At 41.2% G+C, this 15196-nt stretch overlaps 1 protein-coding gene across 5 annotated transcripts in view; it reads right to left on the reverse strand.

Moving 5' to 3' along the window:
* Nucleotides 1–15196, reverse strand: part of EFCAB11 (EF-hand calcium binding domain 11) — a 158530-nt gene that overhangs the window by 130896 nt on the left and 12438 nt on the right. For all 5 annotated transcript variants that reach the window (XM_019461999.2, XM_019462004.2, XM_019462002.2 and 2 more), the window contains exons 4-5: nt 3454–3555; nt 2476–2566 (exon numbers count right to left, since the gene is read on the reverse strand). In XM_019461999.2, coding sequence (XP_019317544.1) covers nt 2476–2566; nt 3454–3555 — 193 coding nt within the window. The remainder of the gene's footprint in view (nt 1–2475; nt 2567–3453; nt 3556–15196) is intronic.

Consider the following 15196-nt stretch of genomic DNA (forward strand, 5'->3'; position numbering starts at 1 on the left):
AATATAGCATGTACATTACAAGTCATAACATAGAAATTCTAAAGAATTAAAGATAAAAACATTTACTATTAGTGGCAAATGATTTTTTTGCTGTCACTAAAATTGTTAACAATACTAACAAGAACGAAGTGATTTAATATACTTTATTTCTGAACATTTCAGTTTAATCGTTTATGATTGAGCCATTTGTTTTAATACCTGGTTTTAATGGCTGTCAGAGATACCTCATGAAGATATGTGGACCCAAACAGGAAAGGGACACCATGACACTGAGTCCCTTGATGTACAATTCCATCCTCCTATAAGGAAAAGGTTTAGGGGTGTTTTGTGGGGTTTTTTAAAAATTATTATTTTGTTGTCATTGCTAACTGAAATTTAGCTAGTCGATGTCCATCTCTCCTGATATTAGTTGCTCTTGAAAGCTTATTAAAGTTATTCAATTTTTATCTCTTCAGGAATTGTGTTCTAAAACCACTGAAACTTTAGAAGATTTTTTTCCACTGGGTTAGGACATTCCGTTTCCAACTTATTGAACATGCAGGTGTGAAGGGCTTTAATAGGTGACAAATCATGTTTTAAAATAGAATCACATTTCCAAACACTCACGTTCAAAAATATGCTCCCAGAAGCGCAGATTTCTTTTGAAAAGTTGTTTCTCCCTCATTGTTAAAACTCTACTTCTACATGGAAGGGATAAGTGTATTTGAGTGTATTTTTCAAAAATACACTTGAGGTATGAGGTTGCACCTACTGAGACTGTTTAACACATAAAAGTCAGCAAACGTGGGCACTTGTCTTTTTGTAAAAGAAAAATGAAATAATAATTCTATGTTCCATGTGTAGAAATACATTGAGGTTTGGGGCACCTGGGTGGCTCAGTCAGTTAAGCATCTGACTTTGGCTCAGGTCTGATCTCACCATTTGTGGGTTTAAGCCCTGCATCGGGCTCTGTGCTGATAGCTCAGAGCCTGGCATCCATTTCAGGTTCTGTGTCTCCCCCTCTCTCTGACCCTCCCCCACTTGCACTCTGTGTCTCGCTCTCTCAAAAATAAATAAACATTAAAAAAAAAAGAAATACATTGAGGCGCATTACTCATCTCATCACAAAGCGTATCCAACGATGTTACTTATCTCAAAGGTCTTGTTGTTCTAGAATCAACTAAGTAATATTGTCCTATGACATTCTGTCTACATATGGCTTTAACGCCTTTGCTCTCCTTCAATAGCTTGTTCGATAACTGACTTGTGAATGTTGCAGTCAAAGAGCTTCATACAGGTCACTGTTAATGACAGTGAGCACAGATCCTTACTTCAAATAACCTGCTTGATAATTCCTATGGAGCAGGGCTGGCTTCTGGTCAGATTTCATGAATTTTTTTTTTATCCTGAATGGGAACACCGGCCGTATGTTCCTACTATCCCCTCTCTCCTTCCTCTATATCAAAAACTCAGAGGGCACATGACTACTCAGAGCAAAGACTACATTTTTCAGTCCCTTCTCTCTTGCAGCTACCTGTGGCCTTGGAACAAAGTTTGGGTCATTGGAATATACGTAGAAACAATGGATAGCCTTCAGAGGAAGGGGATATCTTTTGCTCCCTTTCCTCTGACCTAGCTGGAGTTCAGATGTGATGGCTGAAATCTAAGCAATCATGTTGCAGCAAGGGGGAGAAGCCTGGTACTGAGGCAGCCAGAACAGTAAGAAACAAGGGGCCAGGGTCCTTCGTGACTACATTGCCATCAAGTCAGCTCTGGACTGCCCGTGTTCATGTGGGAGAAGTACCCGCCCGTCTTTCTTGAGTTTTGTGATTCTGGGTTTTCCGGCTCTTGCTGCAGTATTGACCACCAACTAACGCACCTGGTAACAGTTGACGGAAAGCTCACGCAAAGACCCAGAGAAGACAGCCCTCCCACCCTGTCACGTCAGCCTATGTTTGTGCCGTTCATACTACTTCGTTCTGCAGCTTCCTAACAGAAACTGCATATAAGCCACTTGCCTACGTCGTCGGGACTCGTCTATAAAAACGACATAATATAACCATTATGTCTCCTCTCTCGGGGATGTGTGAACTGAAGCACGTACCAACAACTTTGAAAGCAAATGAACGAGGGTGCCGCCACCAGGCAACCTCTACTCCACTCTCCTCTTGAGACAACTCAAGACCCAGGTGGGGCCTGTGTCTGATGAAATAGACCACAGGGGAACACCAGTATCCATGTTAAACGTCAACAGAGACTCATTTTTTTTTTCTTGGTCAATACATACATCCACAAAGACATTCCACTCTCCCCTGCTCTTCTCCCACCCTTACCAACGAATGTCTCTATACACCCCCCTGGTGTGCAAGCACTCCACTATGAAGCGTACAGATAGGGGGAAATCTGCATAAATACGTGCTCTCCATAAGACTGAAACCTTGCAAAGGCAAATGGTAAATCAAGGGGTAGGTGTACATAAAGATTGTGGTGCCTTACCTGAATACCTCCAGAATGGTCCGTTCTGATAACTTGGGAGCCACCTGCCTAAATGCTTTCTTGAAATCTTCCAATGTTAAATATCCACGGTCTATTTTGAAATCAAAATATAAAATATTCACTTACTTCTATAAACCCTATGAACTGTTATCTCTGCCATATTTGCGCGAAACTTCATTACTCGGGGAAAAGCAATAAATATAAGGTGATCTGAGACCGTCTCACTGGAAGAATGTAAGAATCTGTGCAGAATCTGCATCTGTGCAGTCCCAGATGATCTCACAGGCCATTCTAGCCCTATCATTTGCTGATTCTTTAAGTGCCAGGGAATGGACCGCAGACATACAGTGCAATAATGGCATATTAGGCTTCAAGTCTTTGTGAACTGCCAGAACAATTTATTCTTCGAAATCCATTTATTTTCTTGCTTGGTGTTAGAATTATAATATATGAATTTTTAGAGGGAAACCATCATCGCAGCGAAGACGCTGACCCTGGACTCCATGAGTCTTTCCATCCTGTGTGTGATCTGTGGGGTTCGAAGCCACTTCTCTTGGCCATAACCAGTGTGAGAAAATAATTCCTCCGATCATGTGTGGGTCAAGGTAAGAGTCAAAGGAAAAAGGCCAAATGATCCCCCACACCTCTGTAGGTGGCTCATGACCTATATCCCCATGTGGCCAGCCCTTTTGCTGTCCCCATTACAAAGTAGGCAAATTCCAAGTACAATCACATCACTGTAAATATTATTTTATCCATGGCAAATGTCAAGAATTTAAGACTGTGATAGAGAAAGAAATTCGCCCCAACATCTAGATGATGGCTAATGAATACAGTAAAATAATCTTCCAGGTCTATCGATCATTTTATTTAGTAAAATAATCTTCCAAGTATATTGATTATTTTATTTACTGAGAGTACGTGGCAAGTTGTCTTAATAGCAATTTTTTTATGTCAAAATGATTTAAAGATACTTACAGTGCCTGTCGAAAGCTGTGAAGATGTGTCTTATCTCGTTCCGATGGAGTTGAACTTCCTTCTTTTTTCTTACAATACTTAAAAACTCCTCAAGTGATAGGCCTAGAAGTTAGGAAGAACAATTTGCCAAAGATGACCATCTTCCTCTTTAAGAACAAACATAAATGAAAAGTGATACATATTATGAACAAACTTTATGTTAGTTTTAACAAACAGTGCATATTCCTAAAGATCTATAAGGATGAAAAGACATTTTGCTAAACAGACCCAACCCTACCAATCAGTAGCAACAACGATAGGCACGGTTGGAGTTCAAAGATTTTCCAGGGAATAAAGGAATGGTGACCTCAAAAAAGCGTAACACTCTTCCCTCTAGAAGATGTGAAAGACAGGCCCGAAACTACTTATTAAACAAGGCGTCCTAATTTTTCTTTCCTTATGGTTCTTTGATCCCTTTTTTCCTGGCCAGATGTCATTATGGCAGTTTTTTCTTTTTCCAACTGGGAGATCGGGGCGAAGAAGTCGCTTCTCAAAAGTCAATACCAATTGCACGCCAGAGATAAAGGTGGAGAGAATGTTCCATAAACAATAGAGCCGGCACCATCCGCAGCCTTGGGTGCACCCCGCCACTAGTCTGCAGCCTCAGGCTCTGCTTCCTGTGATTCTCATAATAAAAGAGCCCAGCATGATCCTACGAGGTTGGATACTGTGATTACAATGTCTATAATGTCTATTAAAATGAATTCTAATGTGATCTTTGTAGTAGGTCTAAAGAGTAGAGCCAAGGATTTAAGCACTGTAGTGAACTGAGCCCTAAATATATAAAAAGAGCAGTTCATTTTAGTAACTCAGAATTTCCATTACAGAATATATCACTATTTTAAAAATAGCCCCAAATCGTACAATAACCACATGCTAATTTCTAAGAACTTGCATTATGGTGAGGTAATACTGGGCTGCGTACCTTTCCTAAAATAGTTTCAATTATTAAAAACAACAACAACAACAACATAGAAAATAGTCTTCTTAAGGGAACCCTCGGGCAATGTTGGTAAGGATGTAAATTGGTGCAGACACTATGGAAAACAGTATGGCAGTTCCTCAAAGAATTAATAGAACTACCATATGATCCAGCAATTCCTCTTCTGGGTATTTACCCAAAGAAAACAAAAACACTAATTTGAAAAGATATCTGTATCCTCATGTGCGCTGCAGCATTATTTACACTAGCCAAGGTATGGAAGCAACCTAAGTTTCCATTGATGGATGAATGGATAAAGAAGATGCGGTTATATACACACACGATGGAATACTACTCGGTCATAAAATGAATGAGATCTTGCCATTCTCCACAACATGGATGGACCTGGAGGACATTATGCAGAGACAAGTAACATATGATTCCACTTATATATGGAATCTAAAGAAACAAAACAAGTTATGCTACGTGAAATAAGTCAGGCAGAGAAAGATACCATATGTTTTCACTCATATGTGGATCCTGAGAAACTTCACAGAAGACCATGGGGGAGGGGAAGGGGGAAAAAAAGTTACAGAGAGGGAAGGAGGCAAACCATCAGAGACTCTTAAATACTAAGAACAAACTGAGGGTTGATGGGGGGTGGGGGAGAGGGTTTCGAAAGTGGGTGACGGGCATTGAGGAGGGCACCTGTTGGGATGAGCACTGAGTGTTGTATGGAAACTAATTTGACAATAAATTACATTTAACATAAAAAAACTTGAGAGATACAGAGAACAGATCAGTAATTATCAGAGGGGCTGAGAAAGGGAGTAGGCAAAATGGGTGAAAGGAATCAAAAAGTACAAACTTCCAGTTATGAAATAAATAAGTCATGGGAATGCAATACACAGCATGGTGATTATAGTCAATAATATTGTATTACATATTTTTTAATGTTTATTTTTGAGAGACAGACACAGCACAAGTGGTGGCTGGGGCGGGGGGGGGGGGGGCGGGTAGAGAGAGAGGAGACACAGAAACCGAAGCAGGCTCCAGGCTCTGAGTTGTCAGCAAAGAGCCCCACACGGGGCTTGAACTCATGAACCATGAGGTCATGACCTGAACTGAAGTAGGATGCTTAACTGACTGAGCCACCCAGGCGCCCCTCCCCTTGTATTACATATTTTAAAGTCACTAAGAGATCTTGAAAGTTCTCATCATAAGAAAAAACAATTTTGTAACTCTGTATGGTCACAGGTGATAACTAGACTTATTGTGGAGATCATTTCACTACACATACACATACTGAATCATTATGCTAAATACCTTAAACTAATATAATGCTATATGTCAATTATACTTTACTAAAAAAATAGTTGTATTTTTCACGCTTTTCTTATTTGTAGTTAAAGGTTTAGAAACTTAAAAAGCCAACCTATCTTTATGTTTAAATGCTCTTCTTACAACTCTTTAGGACCCACTGTGTGCTGTGTGCCACACGGGGTTAACCTCTGAAAATAGAGGGTAAAGAGAACACACACGATTGCAGTTCCAAGGGAGTTACTGGTCTAGTTGGGGAGACAGTGATTATAGATTATACAGGCTCAACTGCAAATGTATACATAATCATAATCGTGGCATGTGAATGAGAGGGAAAACAGGAAGTTATAAAAGGATCACAGGACTCCTCCTGCAGAGTAGACTCTGATGAAGGAGGGCTAAGCGTTAGGAATATTTAAGATAATATCTATGATGAGAAGGTGCCAACTGGAAACAGCATGTGCCAAGGCCATGCGGTGGGAAGTGGGAGAACAAAATGGCCCCTGTGGCTGGAATGTGGTATTAGAGGGCTGGGTCGGTCTCAGTAAGGCAGGCAGGGCCAGAGGGCACAGGAAATAGTTTGGGTTTTATTTGGGGTAGGATAGGAAGTCAATGAAAGGTGTGGATTGGGAAGTGACATAATGTGATTTAAATTTCTTAAGGACCTTCAAGGCCATTTTCTCAACAAAGGAGAAGGGAGGAAGCAAAATGAAAGGGGAGACCAGTTCAGGAGCCTACTGGCCGGAGAAGAGGTTGCCAGACCATTAGCGGTGGGAACAGAGGAAATGGAAAGTTTCCCAACACAGCTCGGGAAAGATGAGGGGTGAGACGTAGTGGGTCAGAAGGAAGGAGACACCAAGAATAACCCCTAGGCTGAGGTCTGAGGAGTCATTTAGAGATGACGGGGAGACATGTCAACTATTTGATGCTTTGGCGAGGAACCACGGGCACAAGTCAAGAAGGCAGCTGCGTATACCCTAGGCAACAGGGCACACCTCCCAGCGCCTCCCAGACTGTCTGCCACGTGCTCAGTAAATGTGTGTTGTGCAGAATTAGCAGCCTCTCCCGTCACAGCTAAGGACATGCAGTGACGCGGCTCTGTTTTCACCTCATCACTTGTGAGACCAGAGAACATATTTAGACTGCTTACTGAGGATAAAACTGAAGTCTAGTCATGCCATGTTCCCACAGGATCAAATCTGTTAACTTTCAAATCTGTTTTACTTTCATGAACACCAGAAGTTAATCAGTTAGACAGCATCTAGATTAGTTAAAATTCCTGAATAATATAGTCACTGATCACACCATGCCCTACGAAGCCCTTCACAATCTGCCCGGTCCACCTTTCCAGCCTCCCTCGCAAACTTCCTGAGGCTTCCCCAAGGCAACACGTCCTTTCATACCTTCACAAGAGCGGGGCACACACATTACCTGCAATGAGCTTCTCCTTTTTATCCTACTGATGGTTTACATCTCCTTCTGTAGGTAATTAATGCATTACCTCTTCCTTGAAGTCTTCCCTGATTTCTCCCAGCTGAGTGCCTTTTCTGTGACCCAACAGCCCTCTGTTCATAACACAATTGTTGGGTAATTTTTTAATCTATTAGGTCCTATGGTAATTATCTGATCACACACACGCTGCCTGAGACGCACTAAGGGAAAGCACTGTATGGGGTTTAAAATTTTATCCCTAGTGTGTAGCGTGATACCTGATGCACAGTAGGCATAGATTACATGTTTGTTATATAAGTAAATAAACGAATAGGAAAATGTTATTTCTAGTTTTCAGCAAAGAGCATTACAATTTGTGTTTTAAAAGATCTCCTGGGGCGCCTGGGGGGCTCAGTCGGTTAAGCGTACAACTTCGGCTCAGGTCATGATCTCGCGGTTCGTGGGTTTGAGCCCTGTGTTGGGCTCCGTGCTGACAGCTCAGAGCTTGGAGCCTGTTTCAGATTCTGTGTCTCCCTCTTTCTCTGACCCTCCCCTGTTCATGCTCTCTCTGTCTCAAAAATAAATAAATGTTAAAAAAATAAAAGATCTAAGTCTGTAGTACTAATGCCAAAAAGTGGGTTACTTTCTATTCACCTAGCCAGCAAAATAAACCATCCTTTTAGAAACCCCAACTTATTAATACCTATGGTATAGTAAAAAACAAGTGAAACTCAGAGAGAAAGGAAATGCATGCATAATATTTGCTCTTTACTTACCATTGTGTATGATTTAGGGAAATGATAAGAAACAAACAGGACAATGCCATTGTTCTATGTGTGATTCTCACACACACACACACACATGCGTACATGAGTAGTGATATCTTTTAAAGTACATATTCAGAAAACCCATTGGTATTTGAGGCCATAAAGCAGTTAGGGTCTTTATTTCATAATCTCGTGGGATAAAAAGCAAATGTTCTTTAGTTTTTCCTAGAAGGAAATGTGGGTGTCAACTGTATGTTTACTCCCACTTGGAAAAGGAAAACAATCTAATAACACAGATAACTCTATATACGTAATCAAGTTCTTTTACACTATTTTCCCCATAGGACAAGATACCTTTTTTTTTTTAAGTTGATTTATTTTTTGAGAGACAGAGAGAGCGTGCAGGCCAGCGCAAGCAGGGGAGGGGCAGAGAGAGATGAAACCAGGGACCCGAAGTGGGCTCCGCGCTGCCAGCACAGAGCCCGATGTGGAGCTCAGACTCACCAACCACCAGATCATGACCTGGGCTACAGTCAGATCGTTATGTTTTAATAAGGGTCATCACGTAATATTAAACCATGCAAACACATCCCCACTGCTCCCTCCACTCCCGTGCCCTTATCTTAATCTTCCATGGCAACACATACCCAAACGCAAGCCCCTTTTCTAACAAGGACAAACTTTCATTCAGCTTGGCTCTCACACTGTAGCAGCCCAATCACCTTCCGCAGTCAGCGCATAATGGTTTGCTACTCCTGCAGCTCTGAGATGCGAACACGTTCGCGTAAGTTTTCTACATCTTGGCTCTTTAAATGGCCTAGAAATACACTTTCTACTGCTAGCTCCACCTGCTGTCACAACACTCAAACCTAAGATTACCGCTTCACAGAGACTTGCAATAATTCTATTGCCCTCAGATTTCATGCTCAATGACAAATGCATTACCTGTGTTCGCCCCTGGAGTGAAAGCATATGTTCAGAAAATTCTAACTGCAAATACAACGTTGGGTCTCCGATGTGCATTGTTCCACTAATAACGGTTACCTAAATACGCTTTACTGCAGTTACGCATTAGGATCGTGACAACATCAGGAACCACATAGACCTGTGTGTTTATCTGAGCTTCTAATTACCCTGTTTACAAAAGGTGTTCAGAAAACACCTGGGTAGTTGGACTCTACCGGTAGTTTGCAGGGTTTTTTTTTTTTTGTTTTTAGCTGTAGGAAAGGTGTAAACCAGAAAGCCTGATGTGCAGAGGAAATGAAGGCAGAACTATCTTGTCTGGAGCAAGGTGGCCCCTCCACCATTCCCTGTCTAGCAGTGTCTGTGGAAGTGTCCCCACAGGACCCAGGATTAAGGACCATGACTTAAAGACCACTGACACCAGTGACCTTTACAGATCCTTCTAGGCTCTGCAAGTCTATGCATTTTCCTTACCAATGGAAAACACGTCCTTTCATTTTATAAACTCCTCTTAGCAAAACGGACTCTTTGTGTTCTATAACAAACACATATATTTTACTTTGCAAGCTATTTACTACTTGTGATATAGATATGTCATAGAGAGAGGAAGGCTAGGAATGTCTATCTTTTCTACCTTTTTAAGTAGTTTCCTAGGAGAATAATCATCTTTTATCATAGTGGTGGATATATTCTAAAACTATATAAATTTTTCCTTGAAAGTTTCATTATGTATATATTTTTGAGGTTCAAAAGACCACTGACCCTATGCTTCAGGGCACACAGAGAAATCCTCTTGAAAATGAAGGCATCTAGTTTCTGGCTATCACAGTGAGCTTAAATTAGAAACTGCAATAAACCTGAGGAGAGTGAAGGAGAAAACAATAAAAATGTCAAGTTATTTAGACGGTAGGTCTGCTCCTAGATTTAGTATAAAAAGGAGGGTTCATGTTCATTGTGCCATATATTAATTTTTCTGGGGCTTGAAAATGCCTAAAAATGAGCTTTTAAAAAGATAAAGTGGCTTTTTAAAAGGTGTAAGGCAAGCCTTCTCTACCTTGAGAAATAAAATTCAGATTGTGACTTCCAGAGGCCATGAAGGAAAAGAAGGGACACAATATGTTCCCATAAAAAGATTATAAGGACAGGGGCACCTGGGTGGCTCAGTTGGTTGAATGACTGACTTCGGCTCAGGTCTTGATTTCAGTTTGTGGGTTCGAGCCCCGCATCAGGCTCTGTGCTGACACCTCGGAGCCTGGAGCCTGGAGCCTGCTTCGGATTCTGCGTCTCCCTCTCTCTCTGCCCCTCCCCCATGCATGCTCTTTCTGTCTCTTTCTCAAAAGTAAATAAACATTAAAAAAAATTTTTTTTAAAAGATTGTAAGGACAGAAGGAGAAAGTGGCATCAACAATGGTGAGCTATCCCCTGTTTTGTTTCTTAGGGGATAAAGAGAGAGAAGCAAACCATAAAACAGACTCTTACCTACAGAGAACAAGCTGAGGGATGCTGGTGGGGAGGTGGGCGGGGATGGGCTAACTGGGTGATGGGGATTAAGGAGGGCACACACGATGAGCACTGGGTGTTGTAAGTGATAAATCACTGAATCCTACCCCTGAAACTAATATTACACGTACGTTAACTAACTAGAATTTAAACAAAAATTTGAAAAGGAAAACGAAAAATAATGGTGTGCTGTCATATTAAGGTGGATAAGTAAATTCAGAGAACTGATATTTTCTTCTGGCTTCCTGAATAAGAGTAAGGGAATAAAGAGAAAAGAATCTACTTTAATGGAAGAAGTCAAGTTTTACCATATCATTGGGAGGAACATGAAAAGGAAGAGTAAAAACAAGTTATAATAGAGGAATCTGAACCAATAAAACCTTACTTCTGTCAAACAGGGACTGGAACCATTACTTTCTTTTATCATGTATTATCTCCTGCTTTTATCATGTATATCTCCTATATCTCCTGCTCATAAACCTGCACAGGTTCCTCGGTGTTATCACTGCAAAGTCCTGACACCTTATTCCGGAATTTAAAGCTTCATTATTCCATCTAGGCAGAGTGGGCCTCAATCCCCCTTCTTAACACTCAGTTTCCAACAGGGTAACTTACTCTGCTGACACAACAACTCATTTATAGGTAGGCACTATACTCTTTGCTGGTGTGGGAGGTAAAAATATTCCAAGGAGGGTAGAATCCATTTATGCTAGGACTCATTATTAACAGTATGACAGTTGATAGCTCTGGATATGCAAATCTGGGGGTGGGTAGGCAAGGGGGGGGGGGGGTCTTACAACCAGAGATCTGGGAGAAGTCTCCGCCTCTGAGCTAGCGTGGGCCCTGGGGGAAGAAGGTCTGCGAGAGAAAGTGCACAGAAGTGGGCTGCACAGAGCCCTTCCAGAGGAGACAGCGCCAGCCAGGCCTTTCCCACTTCTAGCTGTGGGGAGTGAGGGATAAAGCCCTTCTCTGTACTGTTAGCAAACGCCTCAGCAGTCCCATGACATCCATCGTTTTTACGAAGAGTGTGCTGGGTAAGTAACCCACGCTGAGTTCCGCATCCACACTGACCTAGCACAGACAGCACCAGGAGCCAGGAGCCAAGCGCAGAGCCGGCATCTGCATTCACTCATTTCACTATGTCCTCTTCTTTGCTTCTCCACCTTTGCAAATCCCACCCATCCTTTTCCGTCCAGTTCTGGCCCTCACCTCGCGTCTCCCTCCTCCAATCTCTTAGAGGTTTTCTTGTCCATAGTAATTATTTGACATCTGGCCATAAATGAAGTGATAATACCCTTTTATGTTCCCTATCTTAGGCCAGTGTCTGTGTCTCCTACTTTTTTTCTACCCTACAGTGAAACGTAGTCAGCGTCCTCTAAATGAGTAATGAGAGAAATTCATTTAGGGGTGAACATCTATGGGCAATACCACAAAATGGCCCTATGGTTAGGATTTCAAGATAAGGTAAGCATGATGTGTATGCATTTCCTGATCACAGGAAAAAACTAAGAGGTCAGTAAATAATACTATACTATACCGTGGCTTTAGTTCGTTAGGCAGCAGCCCAAAACAACATCCACAACCAAAAAAAGGTGTTTACAGTAGAATTTAAAACACTAGAAAATGGACATTTAAACTTAGGGAAATAATACAGTTCACAGTCAACTAGTGAGCTCCAAACAATTCAGATGAGATAGTGATAAATAAAAGTATACAAGCCAACTGGCCATTAAGCTCATGCATAAATTATTTTTCAATTGAACTGACAATGGAGAGCACGATTGAGTCAAATAGTCCACAATCACGGTTATGTTGAATCAGTCTCTTTGATTTGTCCATTAAGTTGAAGGTTAAAAGTAAGTTCCTGGAAGGTTTTTTCTTCTTTAAGTATGAAAGTGAAACATTTTCATTGTTTTAAGAGGGAAGTAAGAAAACAAAAAGAAAAAAAAAGCTCCATCTAATCACCTTGTGAAAAGAAAATTCTGATGTACTTTGTTTTTTTCCATAGGCATATTTTATATGGATCCGGGATAAACACATACAAACAGCTGTGTAAGGATTCAGTGGGGGCAGTGTTCATGTAGTTCTTATTCACAGCATTTGGCATACTAAGCAAAAGCTCCATAAATCTTATTTTTTGTTATTCATATAAAATGCTCAACAATTTGTCATACAATGAAGTCAAATCATCTGATATCACACGTGGTCTTTCTTTGCCCTTCGTGCTGAGCCATTCAGAGGTGTTTGACATTAAACCACTGGCCTACAAGGAAGAAAGTTTAAGGAACAGCCTTACAAAACTCACCAGTGTATTTACCGAACAGTTTGTGGAACATCAATGTCCATTCATCAGTCTCTCTTCCATGTGACATTGTGAAAGAAACATACTTTACCAGGGAAAACTCTCTCTCTAGGTAAGAAGTTTCTATTGTATGGACGATGGTCACTGGATTGTCATTCCCTATTTGTTCTGGACATTAGGTAGCTCAGAACCAAATCTGTTATCAACCTCCAACAATGGCACAGAACCTTCTGTATACTGATCCACTCCTGACTTCAACTTGTTGATTAAGTTCCTGGGGGATGAACACTGTCCTCAACTCTGTCTAATGACTAATATGACCCATGGCACCATTAAAATCAAGGGTTTAGCCAATGTTTGAGAGGGTAAGTTTGGAGATCAGACTGCTGTGGTCTGTTACTTAGATAGCTACACTATGCATACTTAACCTCTCTGAGCACTGGTATTTTTTTTTAACTTATAAAATGAGGTTAATCTTGGTATCATAGAGTTGTATTAAATTTAACAATTCGTGCCTAGCACTCAATCACAAGTCTGCACATGGTAAGCATTCAGAAAATCATAGCTGTAATTATTATCTATAATAAATATTACAACACATGTAGAAGTATTTTGCAAATAAAGAACCATCAAATGCCAGGATCGAGATATTTTATTATTCCTCTCTAGAGCCTAATCTCATTAAAAAAAAAATTTTTTTTTTAAATTTTTAACGTTTATTTATTTTTGAGACAGAGAGAGACAGAGCATGAATGGAGGAGGGGCAGAGAAAGAGAGAGACACAGAATCGGAAGCAGGCTCCAGGCTCTGAGCCATCAGCCCAGAGCCCGAGGCGGGGCTCGAACTCACGGACCGCAAGATTGTGACCTGAGCTGAAGTCAGACGCTTAACCGACTGAGCCACCCAGGCGCCCCTAAAAATTTTTTTTTTGATGTTTATTTACTTTTGAGAGAGAGAGAGAGAGAGAGAGAGAGACAGACAGACAGACAGAGCTCCAGCAGGGGAGGGGCACAGAGAGAGGGAGACACAGAATTCGAAGCAGACTCCAGGCTCGGAGCTGTCAGCACAGAGCCCAACGTGGGGCTTGAACTCACGGACTGTGAGATCATGACCTGAGCCCAATTAGGACCCTCAACCAACCGAGCTACCCAGGCACCCCCCCTTAATTTCCTCTTTTTTAAGAAAAGGTAACAAATAACAGTTTTTTAGGTCTCTTCTAGTTGCAACCTTTTGTGCTCCATACTTAGAGAAAGTATGAAATGTATCCCAGAGAGTGAGCACTGCAACAAAATACAACCCTTTAAAATAGGTAGCTTTAGTATACATTAGAACCACCCCAACAGTAATCTGTTGCTTCTTAAACAAGAGACTTTTTTTTTTTTGGTCTCCCACTAACATAATTTCTTATTCCTGACGCCTAAACAGTTTTTGCTGACGGATACTTGCTTGTTAGGTTACAGGCATTAAAATGCCTTCTTGCTACTTATTCTGGCTGCCTTCAGACTCTCCCAGTGTGACTTTTCTGGAGACGATCTACTCTAACTTCTAAAGGTTTTGACTTAACTTTTCATTCTTCTTAATTTTAACAAGGAAAATCTACAGAAACAACCCACCTGTTAGACCAGAAGCTCCAGGAAAATAGGGCCCGGGCACCCAGGTTTAGGTACTAAAGTGTGTGCATAGTCAAGACTCGGCTGAGTCAGGGTCAATCCAGGATGTGCGTATGGACCTCACCCAGGAAGCTGGGTCTTCCTCACCTAGGAACTGGGGCCTGAACAGAAAATCCTTTAGGGTGGCACGCTAGAGACGTGGCATGACCTTGTCTGGATGTAAAAAAGAGCCATAGCTAGCTGGAGAATTCCCAGGTCAAGGCTACCAAGAAGGACTATGGAAAAATTGATTACCTGAATAAATAGCTCCCAGAAAGCCAAGGCCACATTTCAGTTCTTTTTCAAGATCAAAACATGAAAGAGAGAGATAATATAGCTGACAGAACATTTCATCTGTGCATAAATCCTCTTCCTGCAAGAAAAATAACATGTAAAAGGTGACTCATGTATGGAAAGGGACAAAAGATGGAGCTGATGGCCTGAAATTTGTTCAGTTGTGAAGAGTTCTAACAGAAAAAGAAGTTATGTTAGCAGCAATCAGAGTTCAGCAGTGATTTCTTGCTAGGATGACTTTATTCTTTCTTTTGAGTATTTGTGGTCTGAGTCTCCCTTTCAAATAAACATGAATTAAAGCTAGTTGGAAAGGTAGCACCCTGACTTTAAGTCTATTTCCTTTAAACGAGAAGGATATGATGCTCTGAGAAGGTTCATTTGCCATTGATACCAAGACCAGGAGAGGAACTGGGGGAGAAAAAGAGAAAAAAAAAAAGAAAGAAAAAAGAAGATGAAGGGAAAAGACTGGAAATCTGTAGACTGAGGAGGGTCCCTTCACACTAATTTTGGAGCCAGGTGCTAAACATCTGCACTTTGATCTCTTCCCCCCACCCCA

This window comes from Panthera pardus, unplaced genomic scaffold (assembly GCF_024362965.1).
Source record: "Panthera pardus isolate Hobbes unplaced genomic scaffold, ASM2436296v1 HiC_scaffold_24, whole genome shotgun sequence".
Lineage (NCBI taxonomy): Eukaryota > Metazoa > Chordata > Mammalia > Carnivora > Felidae > Panthera > Panthera pardus.